The sequence below is a fragment of the Oncorhynchus tshawytscha genome, linkage group LG02 (assembly GCF_018296145.1).
Source record: "Oncorhynchus tshawytscha isolate Ot180627B linkage group LG02, Otsh_v2.0, whole genome shotgun sequence".
NCBI lineage: Eukaryota > Metazoa > Chordata > Actinopteri > Salmoniformes > Salmonidae > Oncorhynchus > Oncorhynchus tshawytscha.
This window is the reverse complement of record NC_056430.1, coordinates 465,603-492,148: the sequence shown is the minus strand read 5'-3', so window position 1 is coordinate 492,148 and position 26,546 is coordinate 465,603. Positions and strand designations below refer to the sequence as shown.

Below are 26,546 nucleotides of genomic sequence, written 5' to 3'. Positions count from 1 at the left end.
TCTCAATTATAGTGGATTTATCAGTGGTGACAGTGTTTCCTATCTTCAGTGCAGTGGGCAGCTGGGAGGAGGTGCTCTTATTCTCCATGGACTTTACAGTGTCCCAGAACTTTTTTGAGTTTGTACTACAAGATGCACATTTCTGTTTGAAAAAGCTAGCCTTAGCTTTCCTGTGTACATTTGTTCCTAACTTCCCTGAAAAGGTGCATATTACGGGGGCTGTTCGATGCTGATGCAGAACGCCACAGGATGTTTTTGTGCTGGTCAAGGGCAGACAGTTCTGGAGTGAACCAAGGACTATGTTCCTAGTTCTATATTTTTTGGAGAGTGATACTCAGTAATGTGTTGTATTGAACAGATGGAGAGTGGTACTCAGTAATGTGTTGTATTGAACAGATGGAGAGTGGTACTCAGTAATTTGTTGTATTGAGTTTGCCTCAGACATAACAGTTCCTATTCAGGAAAAAAAAGTGAATTACATTGAAACATTGTTTTGCAGTTTTACTTTAGTGCCTTGTTGCAAACAGGATGCATGCTTTGGCATATTTTTATTCTGTACAGGCTTCCTTCTTTTCACTCTGTCATTTAGGTTAGTATTGTGTAGTAACGACAATGTTGTTGATCCATCCTCACAGTTTTCTCCAATCACAGCCATTAAACTCTGTAACTGTTTTAAAGTCACCATTGGCCTCATGGTGAAATCCCTGAGCGGTTTCCTTCCTCTCCGGCAACTGAGTTAGGAAGGACGCCTGTAGCTTTGTAGTGAATGGGTGTATTGATACACCATCCAAAGTGTAATTATTAACTTCACAATGCTCAAAGGAAAATTCTGTGTCAGATTGTTTAAATCTTTACCTGTCTAACAATAGGTGGCCTTCTTGGCGAGGCGTTGGAAAACCTCCCTGGTCTTTGTGGTTGAATCTGTGTTTGACTTTCACTGCTCGACTGAGGGACCTTCCAGATAAAATTGTATGTGTGGGGTACAGAGATGAGGTAGTCTTTCAACAATCATGAAACTTATTGGGAGGCAGCGAATTTTTGCAGCTTTTTGTTAAAAATCGCGCAAAAATTCAACGTCCTGCTACTCATGCAAGGAATATAGTAAATGCATATGATTAGTATGTGTGGATAGAAAACACTCTGACGTCTCTAAAACTGGTTTAATCATGTCTGTGGCTATAACAGAACGTGTTTAGGAGGCAAAATCCCAAGGAAAACTGTTCATCAAAAACACACAAAAAATATCCATCTGCCAGTCTCTGTATTGTCTATGGCTAGGGAAAATAGATAGAGCCCCGTTTACAATGCCTACAGCTTCCACACGATGTCGCCAGTACTGGCAATTCAGTTGTAGTTTATCCTTGGTGGGATGAGGAATAGGCACTTCCTGTCTTGGGGTCCACCGAAGGAAGTTATGAAAGGGAGAATATGGACGATGATTTCAAGACTTGCTGCTATCGAATACAGATCGCCCCGTGATCAATTTGATCGATTATTAATGTTTATTAATACCTAAAGTTGGTTTACAAAAGTTTTTCGAAGTGTTTTGTCAAAGTTTATAGGCAACCTTTTTAATTTTAAAAAATGCCGTTGCGTTTTGAAAAGGTGCTTTTTCCTGGATCAGACGGGCTTCATAAATTGACATTTTGGGTATACATGGACGGATTTAATTGAAAAAAAGACCCAATTGTGATGTTTATGGGACATATAGGAGTGCCAACAAAGAAGCTCGTCAAAGGTAATGAATGTTTTATATTTTATTTCAGCATTTGTGTAGCGCCTGCAGGGTTGCAATATGCTAGCTCCTTTGTTTACTGCTGGTGCAGATGGTGCATGCTATCAGATAATAGCTTCTCATGATTTCGCAGAAAAGCATTTTACAAATCTGACATGTTGGCTAGATTCACAACGAGTGTAGCTTTAATTGAGTACCCTGCATGTGTGTTTTAATGAAAGTTTGAGTTGTATCGAGTACTATTAGTTGGCGCTCTGAAATTTCCACTGATTTGGTCCCTGTACAGGGACAGCAGCCGTAAAAGGTTTTAATCAACATTTTTACTCCTGAACTTATTTCTGCTTGGCATTTAAAAAAGGGCTTGAATATTTATTGACTTAAGACATTTCAGATCTTCATTTTTTTTTCATTTGTAAAAAAAAAAAAAAAAAAAAAAAAAAAATTCATTTGTATTATGCGGTATTCTGAGTAGGCTAGTGTAATACATTTGAAATGCAGGCTGTAACACAACAACATGTGGAAAGGTCAAGGGGATGTGAATGCTGTCTGCAGCCACTGTAACTTAACAACCATGAACATAGGTATAGTCATTTGTTTATATTTGGTCTGTCGCTTAATATTATTGTTCTCCATGTTTAGGACCCATGTGAAGTAAAATGTTTGTATAGAACAACATGCTAAATGCATTATTATGTTTTCATTAAAGAAACATGAACATGACATTTAGTCATGTATCTGAGATCTTTTAGCATTTCAACCCTGCTTAGGAGAAATATACATCATCCTCATTCCCCCTTGTCTGTGTCTCAGAATCATATCTCTCCTCTTTCCCCCTTGTGTCGTCCCCCCCCGTCGCCCCCCCTCCCCCCAAGGTGATCGCCACCATCCCTAACTGCAAGCTACGGTTCCTGCGAGGGGCAGGCCAGCTGACCAAGAAGAACGAGATGCCTGGGGACGAAGACATGAACGAGGACAATGAGGAGATTGACCACGCGGAGAGGGAGCTGAGACGTGGACAGGTCCTCTGGTTCAGGGGGCTCAACCGCATTCAGACTCAGGTGAGGAACCAATGACAAGCTGTGGGAGAGACGGAGGAACCAATGAAAAGCTGTGGGAGAGAAAGAGGAACCAATGACAAGCTGTGGGAGGGAAAGACCGATAGATTACACTGTGAAAATACTACTGTCATGAAATATATATGGACCGAGTACACTGTGACTTTTCAAGATGACAGCGATGTATTTAACTTAACAAACATGTGACAAAAATACTGCAATTTCAATCTATTTTACACCTATCAGAGTGGATTTTAATGAGAAATAGTATTGGAGTACCTCAAGGATCCATATTAGGACCCCTGGCCTTAAGAAACTTTACATAAAGGTTCCAGCTGATACCAGATACTACTAGATATATGTATTTGTTGAAGTAACCCTGGGCATTAGACACCTACCTACTCAGATCCATCTCTACCCTGTTGGGTGTTTGGCTACTGTATATAAATGTGGAATACCACAAGGATGATAGTAGGACCTTTCCTATTATACCTGTATCTAAATCCATTTGTTGCAGTACTCCTCCTCCTTAGACACATTGCATGACACTTCTACATTAAGTGCTCAGTAGAAGATGTCTGGTCGATGGTAGACTACAGTAGAAGGTGTCTGGTAGATGGTAGACTACAATAGAAGGTTTGGTAGATGGTAGACTGCAGTAGAAGGTGTCTGGTAGATGGTAGACTGCAGTGGAAGGTGTCTGGTAGATGGTATATGGTAGACTGCAGTAGAAGGTGTCTGGTAGATGGTAGATGGTAGATGGTAGACTGCAGTAGAAGGTGTCTGGTGGATGGTAGATGGTAGACTGCAGTAGAAGGTGTCTGGTAGATGGTAGACTGCAGTAGAAGGTGTCTGGTAGATGGTAGATGGTAGACTACAGTAGAAGGTGTCTGGTAGATGGTAGACTACAGTAGAAGGTGTCTGGTGGATGGTAGATGGTAGACTACAGTAGAAGGTGTCTGGTAGATGGTAGACTACAGTAGAAGGTGTCTGGTAGATGGTAGACTGCAGTAGAAGGTGTCTGGTAGATGGTAGATGGTAGACTGCAGTAGAAGTTCTGGTAGATGGTCGATGGTAGACTACAGTAGAAGGTGTCTGGTAGATGGTAGACTGTAGTAGAAGGTGCCTGGTAGATGGTAGATGGTAGACTGCAGTACAAGGTGTCTGGTGGATGGTAGATGGTAGACTACAATAGAAGTTCTGGTAGATGGTCGATGGTAGACTACAGTAGAAGGTGTCTGGTGGATGGTAGATGGTAGACTGTAGTAGAAGGTGTCTGGTAGATGGTAGACTGTAGTAGAAGGTGTCTGGTCGATGGTAGATGGTAGACTGCAGTAGAAGGTGTCTGGTGGATGGTAGATGGTAGACTGCAGTAGAAGGTGTCTGGTAGATGGTAGACTACAGTAGAAGGTGTCTGGTGGATGGTAGATGGTAGACTGCAGTAGAAGGTGTCTGGTGGATGGTAGATGGTAGACTGCAGTAGAAGGTGTCTGGTCGATGGTAGATGGTAGACTGCAGTAGAAGGTGTCTGGTAGATGGTAGATGGTAGACTGCAGTAGAAGGTGTCTGGTAGATGGTAGACTACAGTAGAAGGTGTCTGGTCGATGGTAGATGGTAGACTGCAGTAGAAGGTGTCTGGTTGATGGTAGATGGTAGACTGCAGTAGAAGGTGTCTGGTAGATGGTAGACTGCAGTGGAAGGTGTCTGGTAGATGGTAGATGGTAGACTACAGTAGAAGGTGTCTGGTAGATGGTAGATGGTAGACTGCAGTAGAAGGTGTCTGGTAGATGGTAGACTGCAGTAGAAGGTGTCTGGTAGATGGTAGACTGCAGTAGAAGGTGTCTGGTAGATGGTAGATGTTAGACTACAGTAGAAGGTGTCTGGTAGATGGTAGACTACAGTAGAAGGTGTCTGGTGGATGGTAGATGGTAGACTACAGTAGAAGGTGTCTGGTAGATGGTAGACTACAGTAGAAGGTCTGGTAGATGGTGGTAGACTGCAGTAGAAGGTGTCTGGTGGATGGTAGATGGTAGACTGCAGTAGAAGGTGTCTGGTAGATGGTAGATGGTAGACTACGGTAGAAGGTGTCTGGTAGATGGTAGACTACAGTAGAAGGTGTCTGGTGGATGGTAGATGGTAGACTAGGGTAGAAGGTGTCTGGTAGATGGTAGACTACAGTAGAAGGTGTCTGGTAGATGGTAGACTGCAGTAGAAGGTGTCTGGTAGATGGTAGATGGTAGACTGCAGTAGAAGTTCTGGTAGATGGTCGATGGTAGACTACAGTAGAAGGTGTCTGGTAGATGGTAGACTGTAGTAGAAGGTGTCTGGTAGATGGTAGATGGTAGACTGCAGTACAAGGTGTCTGGTGGATGGTAGATGGTAGATGGTAGACTACAATAAAAGTTCTGGTAGATGGTCGATGGTAGACTACAGTAGATGTTGTCTGGTAGATGGTAGACTGTAGTAGAAGGTGTCTGGTAGATGGTAGACTGTAGTAGAAGGTGTCTGGTAGATGGTAGACTGCAGTAGAAGGTGTCTGGTGGATGGTAGATGGTAGACTGCAGTAGAAGGTGTCTGGTAGATGGTAGACTGCAGTAGAAGGTGTCTGGTAGATGGTAGACTACAGTAGAAGGTGTCTGGTCGATGGTAGATGGTAGACTACAGTAGAAGGTGTCTGGTAGATGGTAGACTGCAGTAGAAAGTGTCTGGTAGATGGTAGATGGTAGACTACAGTAGACGGTGTCTGGTGGATGGTAGATGGTAGACTGCAGTAGACGGTGTCTGGTAGATGGTAGATGGTAGACTGCAGTAGAAGGTGTCTGGTGGATGGTAGATGGTAGACTGCAGTAGAAGGTGTCTGGTGGATGGTAGATGGTAGACTGCAGTAGAAGGTGTCTGGTGGATGGTAGATGGTAGACTGCAGTAGAAGGTGTCTGGTAGATGGTAGACTGCAGTAGATGTTAGAATGTGTCTGGTGGATGGTAGATGGTAGACTGCAGTAGACGGTGTCTGGTAGATGGTAGACTGCAGTAGAAGGTGTCTGGTAGATGGTCGATGGTAGACTGCAGTATAAGGTGTCTGGTAGGTGGTCGATGGTAGACTACAATAGAAGGTTTGGTAGATGGTAGACTGCAGTAGAAGGTGTCTGGTAGATGGTAGACTGCAGTGGAAGGTGTCTGGTAGATGGTATATGGTAGACTGCAGTAGAAGGTGTCTGGTAGATGGTAGATGGTAGATGGTAGACTGCAGTAGAAGGTGTCTGGTGGATGGTAGATGGTAGACTGCAGTAGAAGGTGTCTGGTAGATGGTAGACTGCAGTAGAAGGTGTCTGGTAGATGGTAGATGGTAGACTACAGTAGAAGGTGTCTGGTAGATGGTAGACTACAGTAGAAGGTGTCTGGTGGATGGTAGATGGTAGACTACAGTAGAAGGTGTCTGGTAGATGGTAGACTACTGCAGTAGAAGGTGTCTGGATAGATGGTAGACTGCAGTAGAAGGTGTCTGGTAGATGGTAGATGGTAGACTGCAGTAGAAGGTTCTGGTAGATGGTCGATGGTAGACTACAGTAGAAGGTGTCTGGTAGATGGTAGACTGTAGACTGTCTGGTAGATGGTAGAGACTAGTAGAAGGTGTCTGGTAGATGGTAGACTGCAGTACAAGGTGTCTGGTGGATGGTAGATGGTAGATGGTAGACTACAATAGAAGTTCTGGTAGATGGTCGATGGTAGACTACAGTAGAAGGTGTCTGGTGGATGGTAGATGGTAGACTGTAGTAGAAGGTGTCTGGTAGATGGTAGACTGTAGTAGAAGGTGTCTGGTCGATGGTAGATGGTAGACTGCAGTAGAAGGTGTCTGGTGGATGGTAGATGGTAGACTGCAGTAGAAGGTGTCTGGTAGATGGTAGACTGCAGTGGAAGGTGTCTGGTAGATGGTAGATGGTAGATGGTAGACTACAGTAGAAGGTGTCTGGTAGATGGTAGATGGTAGACTGCAGTAGAAGGTGTCTGGTAGATGATAGACTGCAGTAGAAGGTGTCTGGTAGATGGTAGACTGCAGTAGAAGGTGTCTGGTAGATGGTAGATGTTAGACTACAGTAGAAGGTGTCTGGTAGATGGTAGACTACAGTAGAAGGTGTCTGGTGGATGGTAGATGGTAGACTACAGTAGAAGGTGTCTGGTAGATGGTAGACTACAGTAGAAGGTCTGGTAGATGGTGGTAGACTGCAGTAGAAGGTGTCTGGTGGATGGTAGATGGTAGACTGCAGTAGAAGGTGTCTGGTAGATGGTAGATGGTAGACTACGGTAGAAGGTGTCTGGTAGATGGTAGACTACAGTAGAAGGTGTCTGGTGGATGGTAGATGGTAGACTAGGGTAGAAGGTGTCTGGTAGATGGTAGACTACAGTAGAAGGTGTCTGGTAGATGGTAGACTGCAGTAGAAGGTGTCTGGTAGATGGTAGATGGTAGACTGCAGTAGAAGTTCTGGTAGATGGTCGATGGTAGACTACAGTAGAAGGTGTCTGGTAGATGGTAGACTGTAGTAGAAGGTGTCTGGTAGATGGTAGATGGTAGACTGCAGTACAAGGTGTCTGGTGGATGGTAGATGGTAGATGGTAGACTACAATAAAAGTTCTGGTAGATGGTCGATGGTAGACTACAGTAGATGGTGTCTGGTGGATGGTAGATGGTAGACTGTAGTAGAAGGTGTCTGGTAGATGGTAGACTGTAGTAGAAGGTGTCTGGTAGATGGTAGACTGCAGTAGAAGGTGTCTGGTGGATGGTAGATGGTAGACTGCAGTAGAAGGTGTCTGGTAGATGGTAGATGAAGGTGTCTGGTCGATGGTAGATGGTAGACTGCAGTAGAAGGTGTCTGGTAGATGGTAGACTGCAGTAGAAGGTGTCTGGTCGATGGTAGATGGTAGACTACAGTAGAAGGTGTCTGGTAGATGGTAGACTGCAGTAGAAAGTGTCTGGTAGATGGTAGATGGTAGACTGCAGTAGAAGGTGTCTGGTGGATGAGATGGTTTGTCTGGTGGATGGTAGATGGTAGACTGCAGTAGAAGGTGTCTGGTAGATGGTAGATGGTAGACTGCAGTAGAAGGTGTCTGGTGGATGGTAGATGGTAGACTGCAGTAGACGGTGTCTGGTAGATGGTAGATGGTAGACTGCAGTAGAAGGTGTCTGTTAGATGGTAGACTGCAGTAGAAGGTGTCTGGTAGATGGTTGATGGTAGACTGCAGTACAAGGTGTCTGGTAGATGGTCGATGGTAGACTACAATAGAAGGTTTGGTAGATGGTAGACTGCAGTAGAAGGTGTCTGGTAGATGGTAGACTGCAGTGGAAGGTGTCTGGTAGATGGTAGATGGTAGACTGCAGTAGAAGGTGTCTGGTAGATGGTAGATGGTAGACTACAGTAGAAGGTGTCTGGTGGATGGTAGATGGTAGACTGCAGTACAAGGTGTCTGGTAGATAGTAGACTACAGTAGAAGGTGTCTGGTAGATGGTAGATGGTAGACTGCAGTAGAAGGTGTCTGGTGGATGGTAGATGGTAGACTGCAGTAGAAGGTGTCTGGTAGATGGTAGATGGTAGACTGCAGAAGAAGGTGTCTGGTAGATGGTAGACTACAGTAGAAGGTGTCTGGTAGATGGTAGATGGTAGACTGCAGTAGAAGGTGTCTGGTAGATGGTAGACTACAGTAGAAGGTGTCTGGTAGATGGTAGATGGTAGACTACAGTAGAATGTGTCTGGTAGATGGTAGACTGCAGTACAAGGTGTCTGGTGGATGGTAGAAGGTAGACTACAGTAGATGGTGTCTGGTGGATGGTAGATGGTAGACTGTAGTAGAAGGTGTCTGGTAGATGGTAGATGGTAGACTGCAGTACAAGGTGTCTGGTCGATGGTAGATGGTAGACTACAGTAGATGGTGTCTGGTGGATGGTAGATGGTAGACTGTAGTAGAAGGTGTCTGGTAGATGGTAGATGGTAGACTGCAGTACAAGGTGTCTGGTAGATGGTAGACTGCAGTACAAGGTGTCTGGTGTCTGGTAGATGGTAGACTGCAGTAGATGGTGTCTGGTGGATGGTAGATGGTAGACTGCAGTAGATGGTAGAATGTGTCTGGTGTCTGGTAGATGGTAGACTGCAGTAGATGGTGTCTGGTGGATGGTAGATGGTAGACTGCAGTAGAAGGTGTCTGGTAGATGGTAGACTGTAGTAGAAGGTGTCTGGTAGATGGTAGATGGTAGACTGCAGTGGATCCACCCTGAAGCTCCTCCAGGAACACAGCACTTAGGTCTCCAGGAAACTAATTTCTAGCGGACATAAAACATACTGTAGCATCTATTGGAATGGGTTGGGATGTGTGGGGCGAAGAGCAGCAGTAGGAGTGGGATAGGATGGGATGGGATAGGATAGGATGGGATAGGATGGGATGGGATAAGATGGGATGGGATAGGATGGGATGGGATAGGATGGGATGGGATAGGATAGGATGGGATAGGATGGGATGGGATAGGATGGGATAGGATAGGATGGGATAGGATGGGATGGGATAGGATGGGATAGGATGGGATGGGATAGGATGGGGTGGGATAGGATGGGATAGGATAGGATGGGATAGGATGGGATGGGATAGGATAGGATGGGATAGGATGGGATGGATGATAGGATGGGGGATGGATGGGGTGGGATAGGATGGGATGGGATAGGATGGGATAGGATGGGATAAGATGGGATGGGATAGGATGGGATAAGATGGGATAGGATGGGATGGGATAGGATGGGATAAGATGGGATGGGATAGGATGGGATAAGATGGGATAGGATGGGATGGGATAAGATGGGATGGGATGGGATAAGATGGGATGGGATAAGATGGGATAGGATGGGATGGGATAGGATGGGATGGGATAAGATGGGATAGGATGGGATGGGATGGGATGGGATGGGATAGGATGGGATGGGATAGGATGGGATGGGATAAGATGGGATGGGATGGGATAGGATGGGATGGGATAGGATGGGATAAGATGGGATAGGATGGGATGGGATAAGATGGGATAAGATGGGATGGGATAAGATGGGGTAGGATGGGATGGGATAGGATGGGATGGGATAAGATGGGATAGGATGGGATGGGATAGGATGGGGTGGGATAGAATGGGATAGGATGGGATAGGATGGGATGGGATGGGATAGATGGGATGGGATGATAAGATGGGATAGGATGGGATGGGATGGATGGGATAGGATGGGATGGGATAAGATGGGATAGGATGGGATGGGATAAGATGGGATAGGATGGGATGGGATAAGATGGGATAAGATGGGATGGAATAAGATGGGATAAGATGGGATAAGATGGGATAGGATGGGATGGGATAGGATGGGATGGGATAAGATGGGGATGGGATGGATGGGATGGGATAAGATGGGATAGGATGGGATGGGATAAGATGGGATAGGATGGGATGGGATAAGATGGGATAGGATGGGATAAGATGGGATGGGATGGGGTGGGATAGGATGGGATGGGACGGGATAGGATGGGATAAGATGGGATGGGATAGATGATGGGATGGGATAAGATGGGATGGGATAGGATGGGATGGATGGGATAAAGATGGGATGGGATGGGATAAGATGGGATGGGGTAGGATGGGATGGGATAAGATGGGATAGGATGGGATAAGATGGGATAGGATGGGATGGGATAGGATGGGATGGGATAAGATGGGATGGGATAGGATGGGATGGGATAAGATGGGATGGGATAGGATGGGATAAGATGGGATAGGATGGGATGGGATAGGATAGGATTTGATAGGATGGGATGATGGGATAGGATGGGAAAAGATGGGATAGGATGGGATAAGATGGGATGGGATGGGATAAGATGGGATGGGATAGGATGGGATGGGATAAGATGGGATGGGATAAGATGGGATAGGATGGGATGGGATAGGATAGGATGGGATGGGATTGGATAAGATAGGATAGGATAAGATGGGATAGGATGGGATAAGATGGGATAAGATGGGATGGGATGGGATAAGATGGGATGGGATGGGATAAGATAGGATGGGATAAGATGGGATAGGATGGGAAAAGATGGGATAGGATGGGATAAGATGGGATGGGATAAGATAGGATGGGATGGGATAGGAAGGGATGGGATGGGATGTTTGGGGTGAATCGCAGCAGTAGAAGAGCAGCAGCATTAGATCTAATGTTTCCCAGGTGTCAGCATCTGTTATCTTTGATTTTCAGGATTGGACATTTAGTTCGACACTTGCAAAGAGAGACGGGGGAGCTCCTTGTTACTGTTCCGCTCCTCATTCTAGCACATCTCTTGATTCTCTCTTATCACGTATGGACTCAGAACTTAATGGAGCAGCTAACTAATTACGAAAGACTTTAGTTCTGTGTTAACTGAGATGATCCAGCCACTGGCAGACGCTGGCACGGACATGGCGTTGACATCTGGAAGCTTTAAACCAAACTCGGCATCACGTCAGCTCCATCTGATCGTGATAGAAACTCAGTGACTCTGGGCCAGTACCCTGATCATTGTGATAGATGTCTCACCTACATGTACGTTAGAAAAACCAAGTTCCCTCCCGGAGTAGCCTGTCTGTCTAGCTTATTACCTTGGCTTGTCTGCTGCAAACTGTCAGTCTATCGTGCTTCCATAGCTTGTCTGTCACAACCTGTCTGTCTATCGTACTGCCATAGCTTGTCTGTCACAACCTGTCTGTCTATCATACTACCATAGCATGTCTGTCTTTCTGAGCAGCCTGTCTTGTGTTCTCCTCCTCCAGATCGATGTGGTGAACACGTTCAAGAGCGGCAGCTCCTATCAGGGCCAGCTACGGAGACAGTCCTCCACCACCAGTCAGAACCAGGATGTAACCAATGTTTCTAGTCCCAGTCACGTGTCCTTGTCCAATGCCCTTTCTCCTACCTCTCCCGCTGGGCGTGAGTCACTGTCCTCTGTCAGCTTCTGCTACTTCAGAGATGTCTTACAGTCTCCTACCATAGCAGTATCCCCTTTTTTTACATTTACATTGTAAAACTCCTTGTTTTTCTAGAAATCCCATTGGAATAACCAGGAAACCAGGAAATCTGTGAATCCTCCAACCAGGATTTCTGGAAAACCTTGGAATTTTTGGGAAAGTTTTGCAAACCCTAGTCAGAAGTCATTTTCATGACAAGATCATGTAGCCCGGTAAAACTCTGAAGGTTATGGTTAATCTATACATTCTACAGTCCAGAGATGATTCTTTCTTGTAGCTAATTTACACCAGTCTGGTTGCCAGATCTGTAAGGGTTTTAGCTAGCTCTAGCTAACTAGTTGGTAATGACCATGTCCTTGTGACTAAGCTAAGGTTGCGACATTTTTGTAATTTTTTCCAAATTCCCAGATTGGCAAGAAATCATGGTTGGAAGATTTTATGCTTTTTCCTCTCCTGATTCCGCGAGTCCTCCAACCCGGTTTTCCAGAATGAATTGGGAAAGTTACAGAATTTCTGCAACTCTAGACCAGACCAAGCTAGTGGATCAGGAGTATATGTTGCATCTCTGAAGACATCTTCTCTAGACTTACTTATTTTCTTTCTGCATTTTCTTTTGCTTCTATTTTCTTAACATTCTGTTCATCTGTGGCTCGGCCTCCCCCAGAGTGCTGTTTTTTCATGGTTACATGTCTTTGTTTTCCCAGAGTGCTGTTTTTTCATGGTTACATGTCTTTGTTTTCCCAGAGTGCTGTTTTTTCATGGTTACATGTCTTTGTTTTCCCAGAGTGCTAAGAGTGGAGTGAGGCTACCGGCCACGGCGTGAATTTCAGGTTGTGAGTCCTTCCGTTGTCTGATGAACTTGATGTAAAAACTAAATCAACAAAAACACTCACCGGGCTGGGTAAACATTCAAGTATAAGTTTCAGCCAATGTTATCAACCCTTACTGAGCCATATAAAATCACATTATGGACCTGACCTGATGGTTTCCATGCATGCTGAAGTCTATAGTGTCACATCATTTACAGGGGAAACCTGGACCTGAGGTTTCTCTCCTCTATACAGCTGAGAAGACAAGATGGAAGTTCTCTCTCTCTCTCTCTCTCTCTCTCTCTCTCTCTCTCACTCTCTCCAGTCCCATAGTTCTCTGTTAGTTTCAGTTCTGTCGTCTTTATGTAAATCAGAGGGCCTGTAGCCAGTGTCGCTTCACGCTGTAACACTGATATGATTGACTCAGTGTATACCTTTCTAGGGTGGCAGGTAGACTAGTGGTTAGAGTGGTGGGTCAGTAACTGGTATGGTCAGATAGACTAGTGGTTAGAGTGGTGGGTCAGGTAGACTAGTGGTTAGAGTGACGGGTCAGTAACTGGTATGGTCAGATAGACTAGTGGTTAGAGTGGTGGGTCAGTAACTGGTATGGTCAGATAGACTAGTGGTTAGAGTGGTGGGTCAGGTAGACTAGTGGTTAGAGTGGTGGGTCAGAAACTGGTATGGTCAGATAGACTAGTGGTTAGAGTGGTGGGTCAGTAACTGGTATGGTCAGATAGACTAGTGGTTAGAGTGGTGGGTCAGTAACTGGTAGGGTCAGATAGACTAGTGGTTAGAGTGGTGGGTCAGTAACTGGTATGGTCAGATAGACTAGTGGTTAGAGTGGTGGGTCAGTAACTGGTATGGTCAGGTAGACTAGTGGTTAGAGTGGTGGGTCAGATAGACTAGTGGTTAGAGTGGTGGGTCAGATAGACTAGTGGTTAGAGTGGTGGGTCAGGTAGACTAGTGGTTAGAGTGGTGGGTCAGTAACTGGTATGGTCAGATAGACTAGTGGTTAGAGTGGTGGGTCAGTAACTGGTATGGTCAGATAGACTAGTGGTTAGAGTGGTGGGTCAGGTAGACTAGTGGTTAGAGTGGTGGGTCAGTAACTGGTATGGTCAGATAGACTAGTGGTTAGAGTGGTGGGTCAGTAACTGGTATGGTCAGATAGACTAGTGGTTAAACCGTTCAGTAACTGGTATGGTCAGATAGACTAGTGGTTAGAGTGGTGGGTCAGTAACTGGTATGGTCAGGTAGACTAGTGGTTAAAGTGGTGGGTCAGTAACTGTACCAGGTAGACTAGTGGTTAGAGTGGTGGGTCAGTAACTGGTATGGTCAGGTAGACTAGTGGTTAGAGTGGTGGGTCAGTAACTGGTATGGTCAGATAGACTAGTGGTTAAACCGTTCAGTAACTGGTATGGTCAGATAGACTAGTGGTTAGAGTGGTGGGTCAGTAACTGGTATGGTCAGATAGACTAGTGGTTAGAGTGTTGGGTCAGAAACTGGCATGGTCAGATAGACTAGTGGTTAGAGTGGTGGGTCAGGTAGACTAGTGGTTAGAGTGGTGGGTCAGTAACTGGTATGGTCAGATAGACTAGTGGTTAGAGTGGTGGGTCAGGTAGACTAGTGGTTAGAGTGACGGGTCAGTAACTGGTATGGTCAGGTAGACTAGTGGTTAGAGTGGTGGGTCAGTAACTGGTATGGTCAGATAGACTAGTGGTTAGAGTGGTGGGTCAGGTAGACTAGTGGTTAGAGTGGTGGGTCAGTAACTGGTATGGTCAGATAGACTAGTGGTTAGAGTGGTGGGTCAGTAACTGGTATGGTCAGATAGACTAGTGGTTAGAGTGGTGGGTCAGGTAGACTAGTGGTTAGAGTGGTGGGTCAGTAACTGGTATGGTCAGATAGACTAGTGGTTAGAGTGGTGGGTCAGTAACTGGTATGGTCAGATAGACTAGTGGTTAGAGTGGCGGGTCAGGTAGACTAGTGGTTAGAGTGGTGGGTCAGTAACTGGTATGGTCAGGTAGACTAGTGGTTAGAGTGGTGGGTCAGTAACTGTACCAGGTAGACTAGTGGTTAGTGTTGGGTCAGAAACTGGCATGGTCAGATAGACTAGTGGTTAGAGTGGTGGGTCAGTAACTTGTATGGTCAGATAGACTAGTGGTTGGTTGGGTCAGGTAGACTGTGGTTAGTGGTGGGTCAGTAACTGGTATGGTCAGATAGACTAGTGGTTAGAGTGGTGGGTCAGTAACTGGTATGGTCAGATAGACTAGTGGTTAGAGTGGTGGGTCAGTAACTGGTATGGTCAGATAGACTAGTGGTTAGAGTGGTGGGTCAGTAACTGGTATGGTCAGTGGGTTAGAGTGGTGTGGTTAGAGTGGTGTGTCAGTAACTGGTATGGTCAGATAGACTAGTGGTTAGAGTGGTGGGTCAGTAACTGGTATGGTCAGATAGACTAGTGGTTAGAGTGGTGGGTCAGGTAGACTAGTGGTTAGAGTGGTGTGTCAGTAACTGTACCAGGTAGACTAGTGGTTAGAGTGGTGGGTCAGTAACTGTACCAGGTAGACTAGTGGTTAGAGTGGTGGGTCAGAAACTGGCATGGTCAGATAGACTAGTGGTTAGAGTGGTGTGTCAGTAACTGGTATGGTCAGGTAGACTAGTGGTTAGAGTGGTGTGTCAGTAACTGGTATGGTCAGATAGACTAGTGGTTAGAGTGGTGGGTCAGGTAGACTAGTGGTTAGAGTGGTGGGTCAGTAACTGGTATGGTCAGATGTTAGAGTGGTGTGTCAGTAACTGGTATGGTCAGATAGACTAGTGGTTAGGGGTGGGTCAGTAACTGGTATGGTCAGATGTTAGAGTGGTGGGTCAGTAACTGGTATGGTCAGATAGACTAGTGGTTAGAGTGGTGGGTCAGTAACTGGTATGGTCAGATAGACTAGTGGTTAGAGTGGTGGGTCAGATAGACTAGTGGTTAGAGTGGTGGGTCAGTAACTGGTATGGTCAGATAGACTAGTGGTTAGAGTGGTGTGTCAGTAACTGGTATGGTCAGATAGACTAGTGGTTAGAGTGACGGGTCAGTAACTGGTATGGTCAGATAGACTAGTGGTTAGAGTGGTGGGTCAGTAACTGGTATGGTCAGATAGACTAGTGGTTAGAGTGGTGGGTCAGTAACTAGTTGTTAGAGTGGTGGGTCAGTAACTTGTTTTGTCAGATAGACTAGTGGTTAGAGTGGTGGGTCAGTAACTGGTATGGTCAGATAGACTGGTGGTTAGAACTGTGGTGGGGTTAGAGTGACGGGTCAGGTAGGTAGACTAGTGGTTAGAGTGGTGGGTCAGTAACTGGTATGGTCAGATAGACTAGTGGTTAGAGTGGTGGGTCAGTAACTGGTATGGTCAGATAGACTAGTGGTTAGTAACTGGTATGGTCAGGTAGACTAGTGGTTAGAGTGGTGGGTCAGTAACTGGTATGGTCAGATAACTAGTGGTTAGAGTGGTGGGTCAGTAACTGGTATGGTCAGATAGACTAGTGGTTAGAGTGGGTGGGTCAGTAACTGGTATGGTCAGATAGACTAGTGGTTAGAGTGGTGTGTCAGTAACTGGTATGGTCAGATAGACTAGTGGTTAGAGTGGTGGGTCAGTAACTGGTATGGTCAGATGTTTAGAGTGGTGGGTCAGTAACTGGGTTAGATGGTGGGTCAGATGACTAGTGGTTAGAGTGGTGGGTCAGTAACTGGTATGGTCAGATAGACTAGTGGTTAGAGTGGTGGGTCAGGTAGACTAGTGGTTAGAGTGGTGGGTCAGTAACTGGTATGGTCAGATAGACTAGTGGTTAGAGTGGTGGGTCAGGTAACTGGTGGTTAGAGTGGTGGGTCAGTAACTGGTATGGTCAGATAGACTAGTGGTTAGAGTGGTGGGTCAGTAACTGGTATGGTCAGATAGACTAGTGGTTAGAGTGGTGGGTCAGGTAGACTAGTGGTTAGAGTGGTGGGTCAGTAACTGGTATGGTCAGATAGACTAGTGGGTTAGAGTGGTGGGTCAGTAACTGGTATGGTCAGATAGACTAGTGGTTAGAGTGGTGGGTCAGTAACTGGTATGGTCAGATAGACTAGTGGTTAGAGTGGTGGGTCAGGTAGACTAGTGGTTAGAGTGGTGGGTCAGTAACTGGTATGGTCAGATAGACTAGTGGTTAGAGTGGTGGGTCAGGTAGACTAGTGGTTAGAGTGGTGGGTCAGTAACTGGTATGGTCAGGTAGACTAGTGGTTAGAGTGGTGGGTCAGGTAGACTAGTGGTTAGAGTGGTGGGTCAGGTAGACTAGTGGTTAGAGTGGTGGGTCAGTAACTGGTATGGTCAGGTAGACTAGTGGTTAGAGTGGTGGGTCAGTAACCGAAAGGGCGCTGGTTCAAATACCCGATGTGAAAATCTGTCGATGTGCCCTTGAGCCAATTCCCTCAACCCTAATTTTCTCCAGGGGTCCCGTACTACTATGACTGACCCTGTACAACAACACCTATCATACTACTATGACTGACCCTGTAAAACAAGACCTATCATACTACTATGACTGACCCTGTAAAACAACACCTATCATACTACTATGACTGACCCTGTCTGACCCTGTAAAACAACACCTATCATACTACTATGACTGACCCTGTAAAACAACACCTATCATACTACTATGACTGACCCTGTAAAACAACACCTATCATACTACTATGACTGACCCTGTAAAACAACACATTACACTGTGATGTCACAATAAAACACTTGATTCTTCAGACTAAATATTAAAAAATATTATGAAGTATTATTTGTATTTTGTTGTATGTGTAAATTGTTTATACACAGGGCTCATATATAAAATAGATTTTGTAATAATGCACATCTTTATTAAATACTCTGAAATCTTCAAAAAGTTTCAAAGGTTATACAATTATTTTGAAAATAAATCCATACATCTAACTACACTGAACAAAAATATAAATGCAAAATGCAGCAATTTCAAAGATTTTCCTGAGTTACAGTTCATATAAGGAATATTCAATGGCTGTGTGAAGTTGCTGGATATTGGCAGGAACTGGAACATGCTGTCATACACATCAATCCAGAGCATCCCAAACATGCTCAATGGGTGACATGTCTGTTGAGTATGCAGGCCATGGAAGAACTGGGACATTTTCAGCTTTCAGGAATTGTGACCAGATCCTAGTGACATGGGGCCGTGTATTATCATGCTGAAACATGAGGTGATGGCCACATGAAGCCATACACGCTGTCTGCCATCTGCCCGGTACGGTTGAAACCGGGATTCATCCGTGAAGAGCACACTTCTCCAGCGTGTCAGTGGCCATCGAAGGTGAGCATTTTTCCCACTGAAATCTGTTACGACGCCAAACTGCAGTCAGGTTAAGACCCTGGTGAGGACGACGATCATGCAGATGAACTTTCCTGAGACGGTTTCTGACAGTTTGTGCAGAAATTATTTGGTTGTGCAAACCCATAGCTTCATCAACTGTCCAGGTGGCTGGTCTCAGACAATGTCGCAGGTGAAGAAGCCTGGTGTGGATGTTGTAGGGTTTTGTGGTTACATGTGGTCTGCAGTTGTGAGGCCGGTTGGACGTACTGGCTAATTCTCTAAAACGATGTTGGCGGCGGCTTATGATAGAGAAATTAACATGCAATTATCTGGCAACAGCTGTGGTGGTATTCCTGCAGTCAGCATGCCAATTGAACGTTCTCCTATTGAACGTTCGCCAATTGAACGTTCATCTATTTCAACTGAACATTTTAGTGGCCTTTTATTGTACCCAGCACAAGGTGCACCTGTGTAACGATCATGCTGTTTAATCAGCTTCTCGATATACCACAGCTATCAGGTAGATTGATTATCTTGGCAAATGGGAAATGCCCATTAACAGAGAGACGTTAACCAATTTGTGCACTAAAGTTGAGAGAAATAAGCTTTTATTTTTTATTAAAATTGAACATTTCTGGGATCTTTCATTTCAGCCGATGAAATATGGGACCAACAATTTTACATGTTGCGTTTTATATTTTCGTTCAGTGTTGAGTATATTTTAAGTTAGATACTACTATGTAATGTTTTGATAGGTATTTTGTCCAATAAGAATCGTAACAACAACAGTGACTAAACAGCGCTACTATGGATCCTATACTTGACTGTCTACTCAGCCATGCATGGAGTTAAGCTCAGAGAAACAGACCAGTGTTATCTCGTTGTACAGCTAGTCATCTGTGTTCTGTTCTGTCATCCCCGTGTGCAGACAGCAACATAACTACACGGTGTTGTCCCCGTTGCATGTTCCACCTTGTCCTGTTGGTTGTCTCGACGGTTGAAACTCCTCGTCTGGTCTGCTTCCATTGTCTTGTTTTGTTGTAAAACTATTACGCTTTACAAGGCACCTCATCTATCCCCCCCCCCACCACATAAACCTGGGCCTATATCGTCCTGTATGTTTATGTTCGTCATCCATTCACAGTCTCAATGGATGTCTACCTCATCCTTGTCCTGGTACGTCTCTCTGAACTCTTAACTTTTTCCTCCTACCGTTACCAGACTTCTGTAACTTGCATGTGTTTTTTACATTTCTCTTTACATTTCTTTTTATTAACGTGTCTTATCTCTTTATAGGTCTATCGGACATTGGATCCTAACGTAAACATATAATGAGTGTTGCTTTTATCTTTGTGTATTTTTGATTTTATTTATTTATTTTTTTACTTCCCAGTGTTTTGATCCAAATGAGCGAGTTGAACATGGACTGCAGTGTTCCACTCCTCTGCCTCTCCTCACTCTCTATCTGTCCATCTGTCTATCTCAGAGGGTTCTCTATCACTACCTGCCTCAGCTGACTATCTTTCCTGACGGTTCTTATTTGCTCTCGTGTGTTTCCGCCCCCCCACCCCCTACACACAGATTCGGGTCGTGAACGCATTCCGTAGCTCTCTCTACGAAGGCCTTGAGAAACCAGACTCCAGACCGTCCATCCACAACTTCATGACCCACCCAGAGTTTAGGATAGAGGACTCCACCCCCCACATCCCCCTGATTGATGACACTGACTTAGAGGAGGACCCATCGCTGAGGAACACCCACCAGCCCCAGACAGGCAGCCAGCCCCAGTCCCCCAACAAGAACAACAACGCCGTTGACAGTGGCATCAACCTCACCATCGACACCACCAGTAAATCAGCTGCATCCTCCGGTCCAGCCAGCCCACTGCACAGTCTGGAGACCTCCCTCTAGTGGCCTGCAGCTGGCTGGTGGAGACCTCTGCAGCTTTGGAGATGTCCCTCTGGCAGAGCAGTGTCCCTCTGACAGGGCAGTGTCCCTCTGACAGCTCCCCACTGGAAACCTTTGTCATCAGGCCTGGTAGAGAACTTACCTACTGCAGCCTGGTGGCTCCCACACTGCAGTTTGGAGACTTCCGTCTTGCAGTCTCATGGAGACATCATTGGTCTGCAGTTTGGATACCTTCCTCTATCTCCTGATGTCTCCTGTTGTCTCCTGTTGTCTCCTGTTGTCTCCTGATGTCTCCTGCTGTCTCCTGGTGTCTCCTGGTGTCTCCTGATGTTTCCTGATGTTTCCTGTCTCCTGCTGTCTCCTGGTGTCTCCTGTCTCTTGTCTCCTGATGTCTCCTGATGTCTCCTGCTGTCTCCTGATGTCTCCTGATGTTTCCTGTCTCCTGTCTCTGCTGTACCTGGAGAAAGCATACTACTACAGCTATACAATCAGAAAGGGCAACAAAGCCAACGCACATGACCTGAGTGTGTGTGTGCGTGTCTGTACGGTATGTATGTGGGTACTGTGTGTGTGTGTGTGTGTGTGTGTGTGTGTGTGTGTGTGTGTGTGTGTGTGTGTGTGTGTGTGTGTGTGTGTGTGTGTGTGTGTGTGTGTGCGCACTGCTGACTGACTGAACCATGTTTCTAGCAGCAGTAAAGTAGAGAACCAGAAAGACCTTGGAGGAGTGAAAACCAGTGTAACCTAACCTTACTCCACAATAACAATGACTATATCTAAACCTAACCTTACTCCACAATAACAATGACTATATCTAAACCTAACCTTACTCCACACTAACAATGACTATATCTAAACATAACCTTACTCCACACTAACAATGACTATATCTAAACATAACCTTACTCCACAATAACAATGACTATATTGATAATAGTTTGAATTACATAAAAACATTTTTATCGCTCCTGCATGAATGTACTTTACCCAACGTTTTTATTTAAATTGTTTTCAAAACATTTTTGTTTGAATGATTTGATTGAGTGGGTCGGTAGGAAGTGCTGTGGACTGCTACTTTAAAGACAACCGATTCACCGGTCTGTGAGTTCCCTGTGTGGCATGTGCTTAAGTGTTAAAAATGTATTTATAAATGAGATCAAGTTTGTAGGGCTCAACTTGCACAGTAGATTTGCACCTGTTGGAAAAGAGGAACCCATAAATAAATAGTATTTCTTAAAGATAGTATATATAAATATATATAAAGAGTTTATCTTTGTTTGTTGGCATGTTGCCTTGTTTCTTCTTTAATGGTTCTAACTATTTTAACTTATTTATGTCCTAAAGAGAATGTCATTTGTTTACACCACCTGTAGATACTTCCTGGTAAATTTGTAGGGTTTCAAACCATTCAGCAGATGTAGTTGAGGAAAAACTCAAGTTGTTTTGAGTTCTGCTCGTTGGTGTTTATAACATACTGTGTACTGAACTTGCCTGCTATCTTGTCAAATATTGTAGATAATTTTAGAGAATAACAAAAGAAAACCAAAATATAATGGTATATATATATATATATATATATATATATATATATATATTCATGTGGCATTGTGTTATTATATGATTGTTAGGATGAACTCTGAACGGCTTCCTTCGTTTCCACACAAGAGATCTGAATAAGACGAAAGGTTTATTTCTTTAATTACTATTTCTCTTATTTTTGTTATTGTTCATTCAAAAGCTTAAAAGTTGAGACTGAGAGGGTGGACAGTCCTTCTATAACAGACATGTCTTCTATTTAAAAATCTACTTGTTTTAAGGGAAATGTTTTCATTTTTGTGTGACCGTGAAAGACTGCAATGGATTTATATTAGAAATTGCAAACTAAGTTATATTTGGTTTATCTGTATGGAAAAATCTAAAAGTTGTTTTAAAAATCTTGTGATATATTGTGTTGATTTCTTTAATTTGAATTTGATTGATTTCTTGTTTTCCTTCAAAAAAGAAAGACACACACAGCTATCCAAAAATGGTTGGCGTTTTGAGCAACAAAAAAAACAACAATAAAATGGAATTATGCTTTTGACTGTTTTTAAAAACGTGGAACAAAAGAAGAAGAAAAAAGAACCCCGACCTGGATGAAGTTCTGGGTTGAACCTCTCTGTACTGTTACTTGTGTTTCTGAGTGTTTTAACCAAGCTTGTCTTCCTGCCTTCAACCTAATATATACTCTAGCATCTTAAAAAGTATTCACTCGTTGTTATAACTATTTATTGTGCTTTTAAGAAAGGAGGAAGCAGAGAACAAGACCAAAGCAGGAAGGGACACATAATTTTGCTATCCATCCAAAAGGCATTGAGATGTCGATAATAGCGGCCCAGACCAAATCTATTGAGTTATTGTTATATTTCTATACGTCATTGTAAAGCATGATGTAATAAGCAGTTGAACCAATCCAATCCAATTGTTCTCCTCTGAATGAGTCTTTTGGTAATTATATCTTGATCTGATTTCTCTTTTCCGTCCTGTGTATTTTATTATTGAACCCCTTCTGCCATCAGATCAGGAGAGAGTGCACCAAGGTTTAGGTTAAACTCGGGCCTGTTGAAGAAGGACCATTTTTCATATTTATTTTTTTTCATTCAGAAATGTTTATCTTGACTTCTAAATTTGCTTGAAAAAAAACGCTTTTCTTTTAACGTTTTTATTTTTTTAAACTTTGATGTTTTTCTGTAAAACAATTGACATCAAAAGAACTTCAACCGAAGGTTCACCATTCTCCCATCTATACATTCATCTCTATACATTCATCTCTATACATTCAGCTCTAAGATGACGCAGTGATTAGTAGAGTTTTCTACTAATACACAGAGGAATGTCACCTAAGAGGATCCGTTCAGGCCAGTGGGCTGTGTTCTACTAAACACTACTAAATAACTCTATAACAGACGTCATTACCAATCAGGGCTTGAATTCATGTATTCTTTTATTCACGGTCATTTAAAAGGTCAAACTGATACTACGGGGGGGGGTCCTGATCTCTAAGCTGTTGGTCAAATCACACCATGCTACACAGCATCTCTAAGCTGTTGGTCAAATCCCACCATGCTACACAGCATCTCTAAGCTGTTGGTTAAATCCCACCATGCTACACAATATCTCCAAGCTGTTGGTTAAATCACACCATGCTACACAGCATCTCCAAGCTGTTGGTCAAATCACACCATGCTACACAGCATCTCTAAGCTGTTGGTCAAATCACACCATGCTACACAGCATCTCCAAGCTGTTGGTTAAATCCCACCATGCTACACAGCATCTCCAAGCTGTTGGTTAAATCCCACCATGCTACACAGCATCTCCAAGCTTTTGGTTAAATCCCACCATGCTACACAGCATCTCTAAGCTGTTGGTTAAATCCCACCATGCTACACAGCATCTCTAAGCTGTTGGTCAAATCCCACCATGCTACACAGCATCTCCAAGCTGTTGGTTAAATCACACCATGCTACACAGCATCTCCAAGCTGTTGGTCAAATCCCACCATGCTACACAGCATCTCCAAGCTGTTGGTTAAATCACACTATGCTACACAGCATCTCCAAGCTGTTGGTTAAATCACACCATGCTACACAGCATCTCCAAGCTGTTGGTTAAATCCCACCATGCTGCACAGCATCTCCAAGCTGTTGGTTAAATCCCACCATGCTACACAGCATCTCCAAGCTGTTGGTTAAATCCCACCATGCTACACAGCATCTCCAAGCTTTTGGTTAAATCCCACCATGCTACACAGCATCTCTAAGCTGTTGGTCAAATCCCACCATGCTACACAGCATCTCCAAGCTTTTGGTTAAATCCCACCATGCTGCACAGCATCTCCAAGCTGTTGGTTAAATCCCACCATGCTACACAGCATCTCCAAGCTGTTGGTTAAATCCCACCATGCTACACAGCATCTCCAAGCTTTTGGTTAAATCACACCATGCTACACAGCATCTCCAAGCTTTTGGTTAAATCACACCATGCTACACAGCATCTCCAAGCTGTTGGTTAAATCCCACCATGCTACACTAACCCATCCAACTGTCGACACCAGTATTGAAACTGACCTTTAATAATGATGTATCCTATTAATTATCATGCTTATTGCAATATTTCACCTCTATATACTGTACTTAGCAGCATGCATGTTGTTGAACAAAGAAGATGTTGAAATGCCAATGGTGAAATGTGGCCTACCAGCTCATTGATGGATGTCAATAGTATTCTCTATCATCCGACTTCTTGTTTTCATGATTACATTTTTTTAAATTTATATAATAATTGTAAATAAAAAACTCAATGTCTTTGCTAATTTACTACTATGCAAAATGTAATTCTGATTGTTCCCCACCCGAGTGTGTTTCTGGAATGTTTGTGATTAGTTAAAAAAGGGGAGTAAATTATTTTCTAGCTTGACGAAAGTTATGAACTGAGACTCTTGTCGCTGCTTGACTGCCCCGTTACCACGACTCCAAGACAGGAGCAAGGAAAGATAATTAAATAAATATCCTGAGCAGCATGAACCAGAATGGTGTTATGACCCGTGTCATGTGATGTCTGCGCTGTGTGGTGATTGGTTCTCTGAATAATGTTATGACCCGTGTCATGTGATGTCTGCGCTGTGTGGTGATTGGTTCTCAGAATGATGTTATGTACTTTGTATTTACTATGGATCTTCCTGGGGTTCAGCAAAATTAAGGCAGTTATACATTTTAAAAACATTACAATACATTCATAGCAGATTATACAACACACTAAGTGTGTGCCCTCAGGCCCCTACTCTACTACCACATATCTATAACAAAATCAATGTGCATATGTTTGTAAAGTCCGTATGTTATCGTGTGTTTGCGTGCATGTGTCTATGTTTGTGTTGCTTCACAGTACCTACTGTTCCATAAGGTGTATATTTATTTAACTAATTTACTGCTGGCATGAGCTACTTTATAAAAACAAAACCCTTGATGTTGTAGTCATGGCTCTATGTAGTACTGTGGAATAGAGTTCCATGTAGTCCTGGCTCTATGTAGTACTGTGGAATAAAGTTCCATGTAGTCATGGCTCTATGTACTGTGGAATAGAGTTCCATGTAGTCATGGCTCTATGTAGTACTGTGGAATAGAGTTCCATGTAGTCATGGCTCTATGTAGTACTGTGGAATAGAGTTCCATGTAGTCCTGGCTCTATGTAGTACTGTGGAATAGAGTTCCATGTAGTCTTGGCTCTATGTAGTACTGTGGAATAGAGTTCCATGTAGTCATGTCTCTATGTAGTACTGTGGAATAGAGTTCCATGTAGTCCTAGCTCTATGTAGTACTGTGGAATAGAGTTCCATGTAGTCATGGCTCTATGTAGTACTGTGGAATAGAGTTCCATGTAGTCATGGCTCTATGTAGTACTGTGGAATAGAGTTCCATGTAGTCATGGCTCTATGTAGTACTGTGGAATAGAGTTCCATGTAGTCCTGGCTCTATGTAGTACTGTGGAATAGAGTTCCATGTAGTCATGGCTCTATGTAGTACTGTGGAATAGAGTTCCATGTAGTCATGGCTCTATGTAGTACTGTGGAATAGAGTTCCATGTAGTCATGGCTCTATGTAGTACTGTGGAATAGAGTTCCATGTAGTCTTGGCTCTATGTAGTACTGTGGAATAGAGTTCCATGTAGTCATGGCTCTATGTAGTACTGTGGAATAGAGTTCCATGTAGTCTTGGCTCTATGTAGTACTGTGGAATAGAGTTCCATGTAGTCATGGCTCTATGTAGTACTGTGGAATAGAGTTCCATGTAGTCATGGCTCTATGTAGTACTGTGGAATAGAGTTCCATGTAGTCTTGGCTCTATGTAGTACTGTGGAATAGAGTTCCATGTAGTCATGGCTCTATGTAGTACTGTGGAATAGAGTTCCATGTAGTAATGGCTCTATGTAGTACTGTGGAATAGAGTTCCATGTAGTCTTGGCTCTATGTACTACTGTGGAATAGAGTTCCATGTAGTCATGGCTCTATGTAGTACTGTGGAATAGAGTTCCATGTAGTCGTGGCTCTATGTAGTACTGTGGAATAGAGTTCCATGTAGTCCTGGCTCTATGTAGTACTGTGGAATAGAGTTCCATGTAGTCATGGCTCTATGTAGTACTGTGGAATAGGGTTCCATGTAGTCATGGCTCTATGTAGTACTGTGGAATAGAGTTCCATGTAGTCATGTCTCTATATAGTACTGTGGAATAGAGTTCCATGTAGTCATGGCTCTATGTAGTACTGTGGAATAGAGTTCCATGTAGTCATGGCTCTATGTAGTACTGTGGAATAGAGTTCCATGTAGTCATGGCTCTATGTAGTACTGTGGAATAGAGTTCCATGTAGTCATGGCTCTATGTAGTACTGTGGAATAGAGTTCTATGTAGTCGTGGCTCTATGTAGTACTGTGGAATAGAGTTCCATGTAGTCGTGGCTCTATGTAGTACTGTGGAATAGAGTTCCATGTAGTCATGGCTCTATGTAGTACTGTGGAATAGAGTTCCATGTAGTCCTGGCTCTATGTAGTACTGTGGAATAGAGTTCCATGTAGTCATGGCTCTATGTAGTACTGTGGAATAGGGTTCCATGTAGTCATGGCTCTATGTAGTACTGTGGAATAG

The 26,546-nt window shown here is 43.9% G+C and overlaps 1 protein-coding gene across 11 annotated transcripts in view; it reads left to right on the top strand.

Moving 5' to 3' along the window:
• LOC121847590 (plasma membrane calcium-transporting ATPase 2-like) overlaps window positions 1-24,444 on the top strand; it is a 212,731-nt gene extending 188,287 nt beyond the window's left edge. For 5 of the 11 annotated variants that reach the window (XM_042329410.1, XM_042329419.1, XM_042329430.1 and 2 more), the window contains 2 exons: window positions 2,608-2,793; window positions 19,542-24,444. In XM_042329410.1, the coding sequence (XP_042185344.1) occupies window positions 2,608-2,793; window positions 19,542-19,871 (516 nt within the window). In that variant the 3' untranslated portion in view covers window positions 19,872-24,444. Of the gene's footprint in view, window positions 1-2,607; window positions 2,794-11,607; window positions 11,765-12,586; window positions 12,636-19,541 lie in introns of all 11 variants that reach the window. The other 6 variants (XM_042329434.1, XM_042329458.1, XM_042329454.1 and 3 more) reach the window with 4 other exon arrangements.
• Window positions 24,445-26,546: the final 2,102 nt, after the last annotated feature.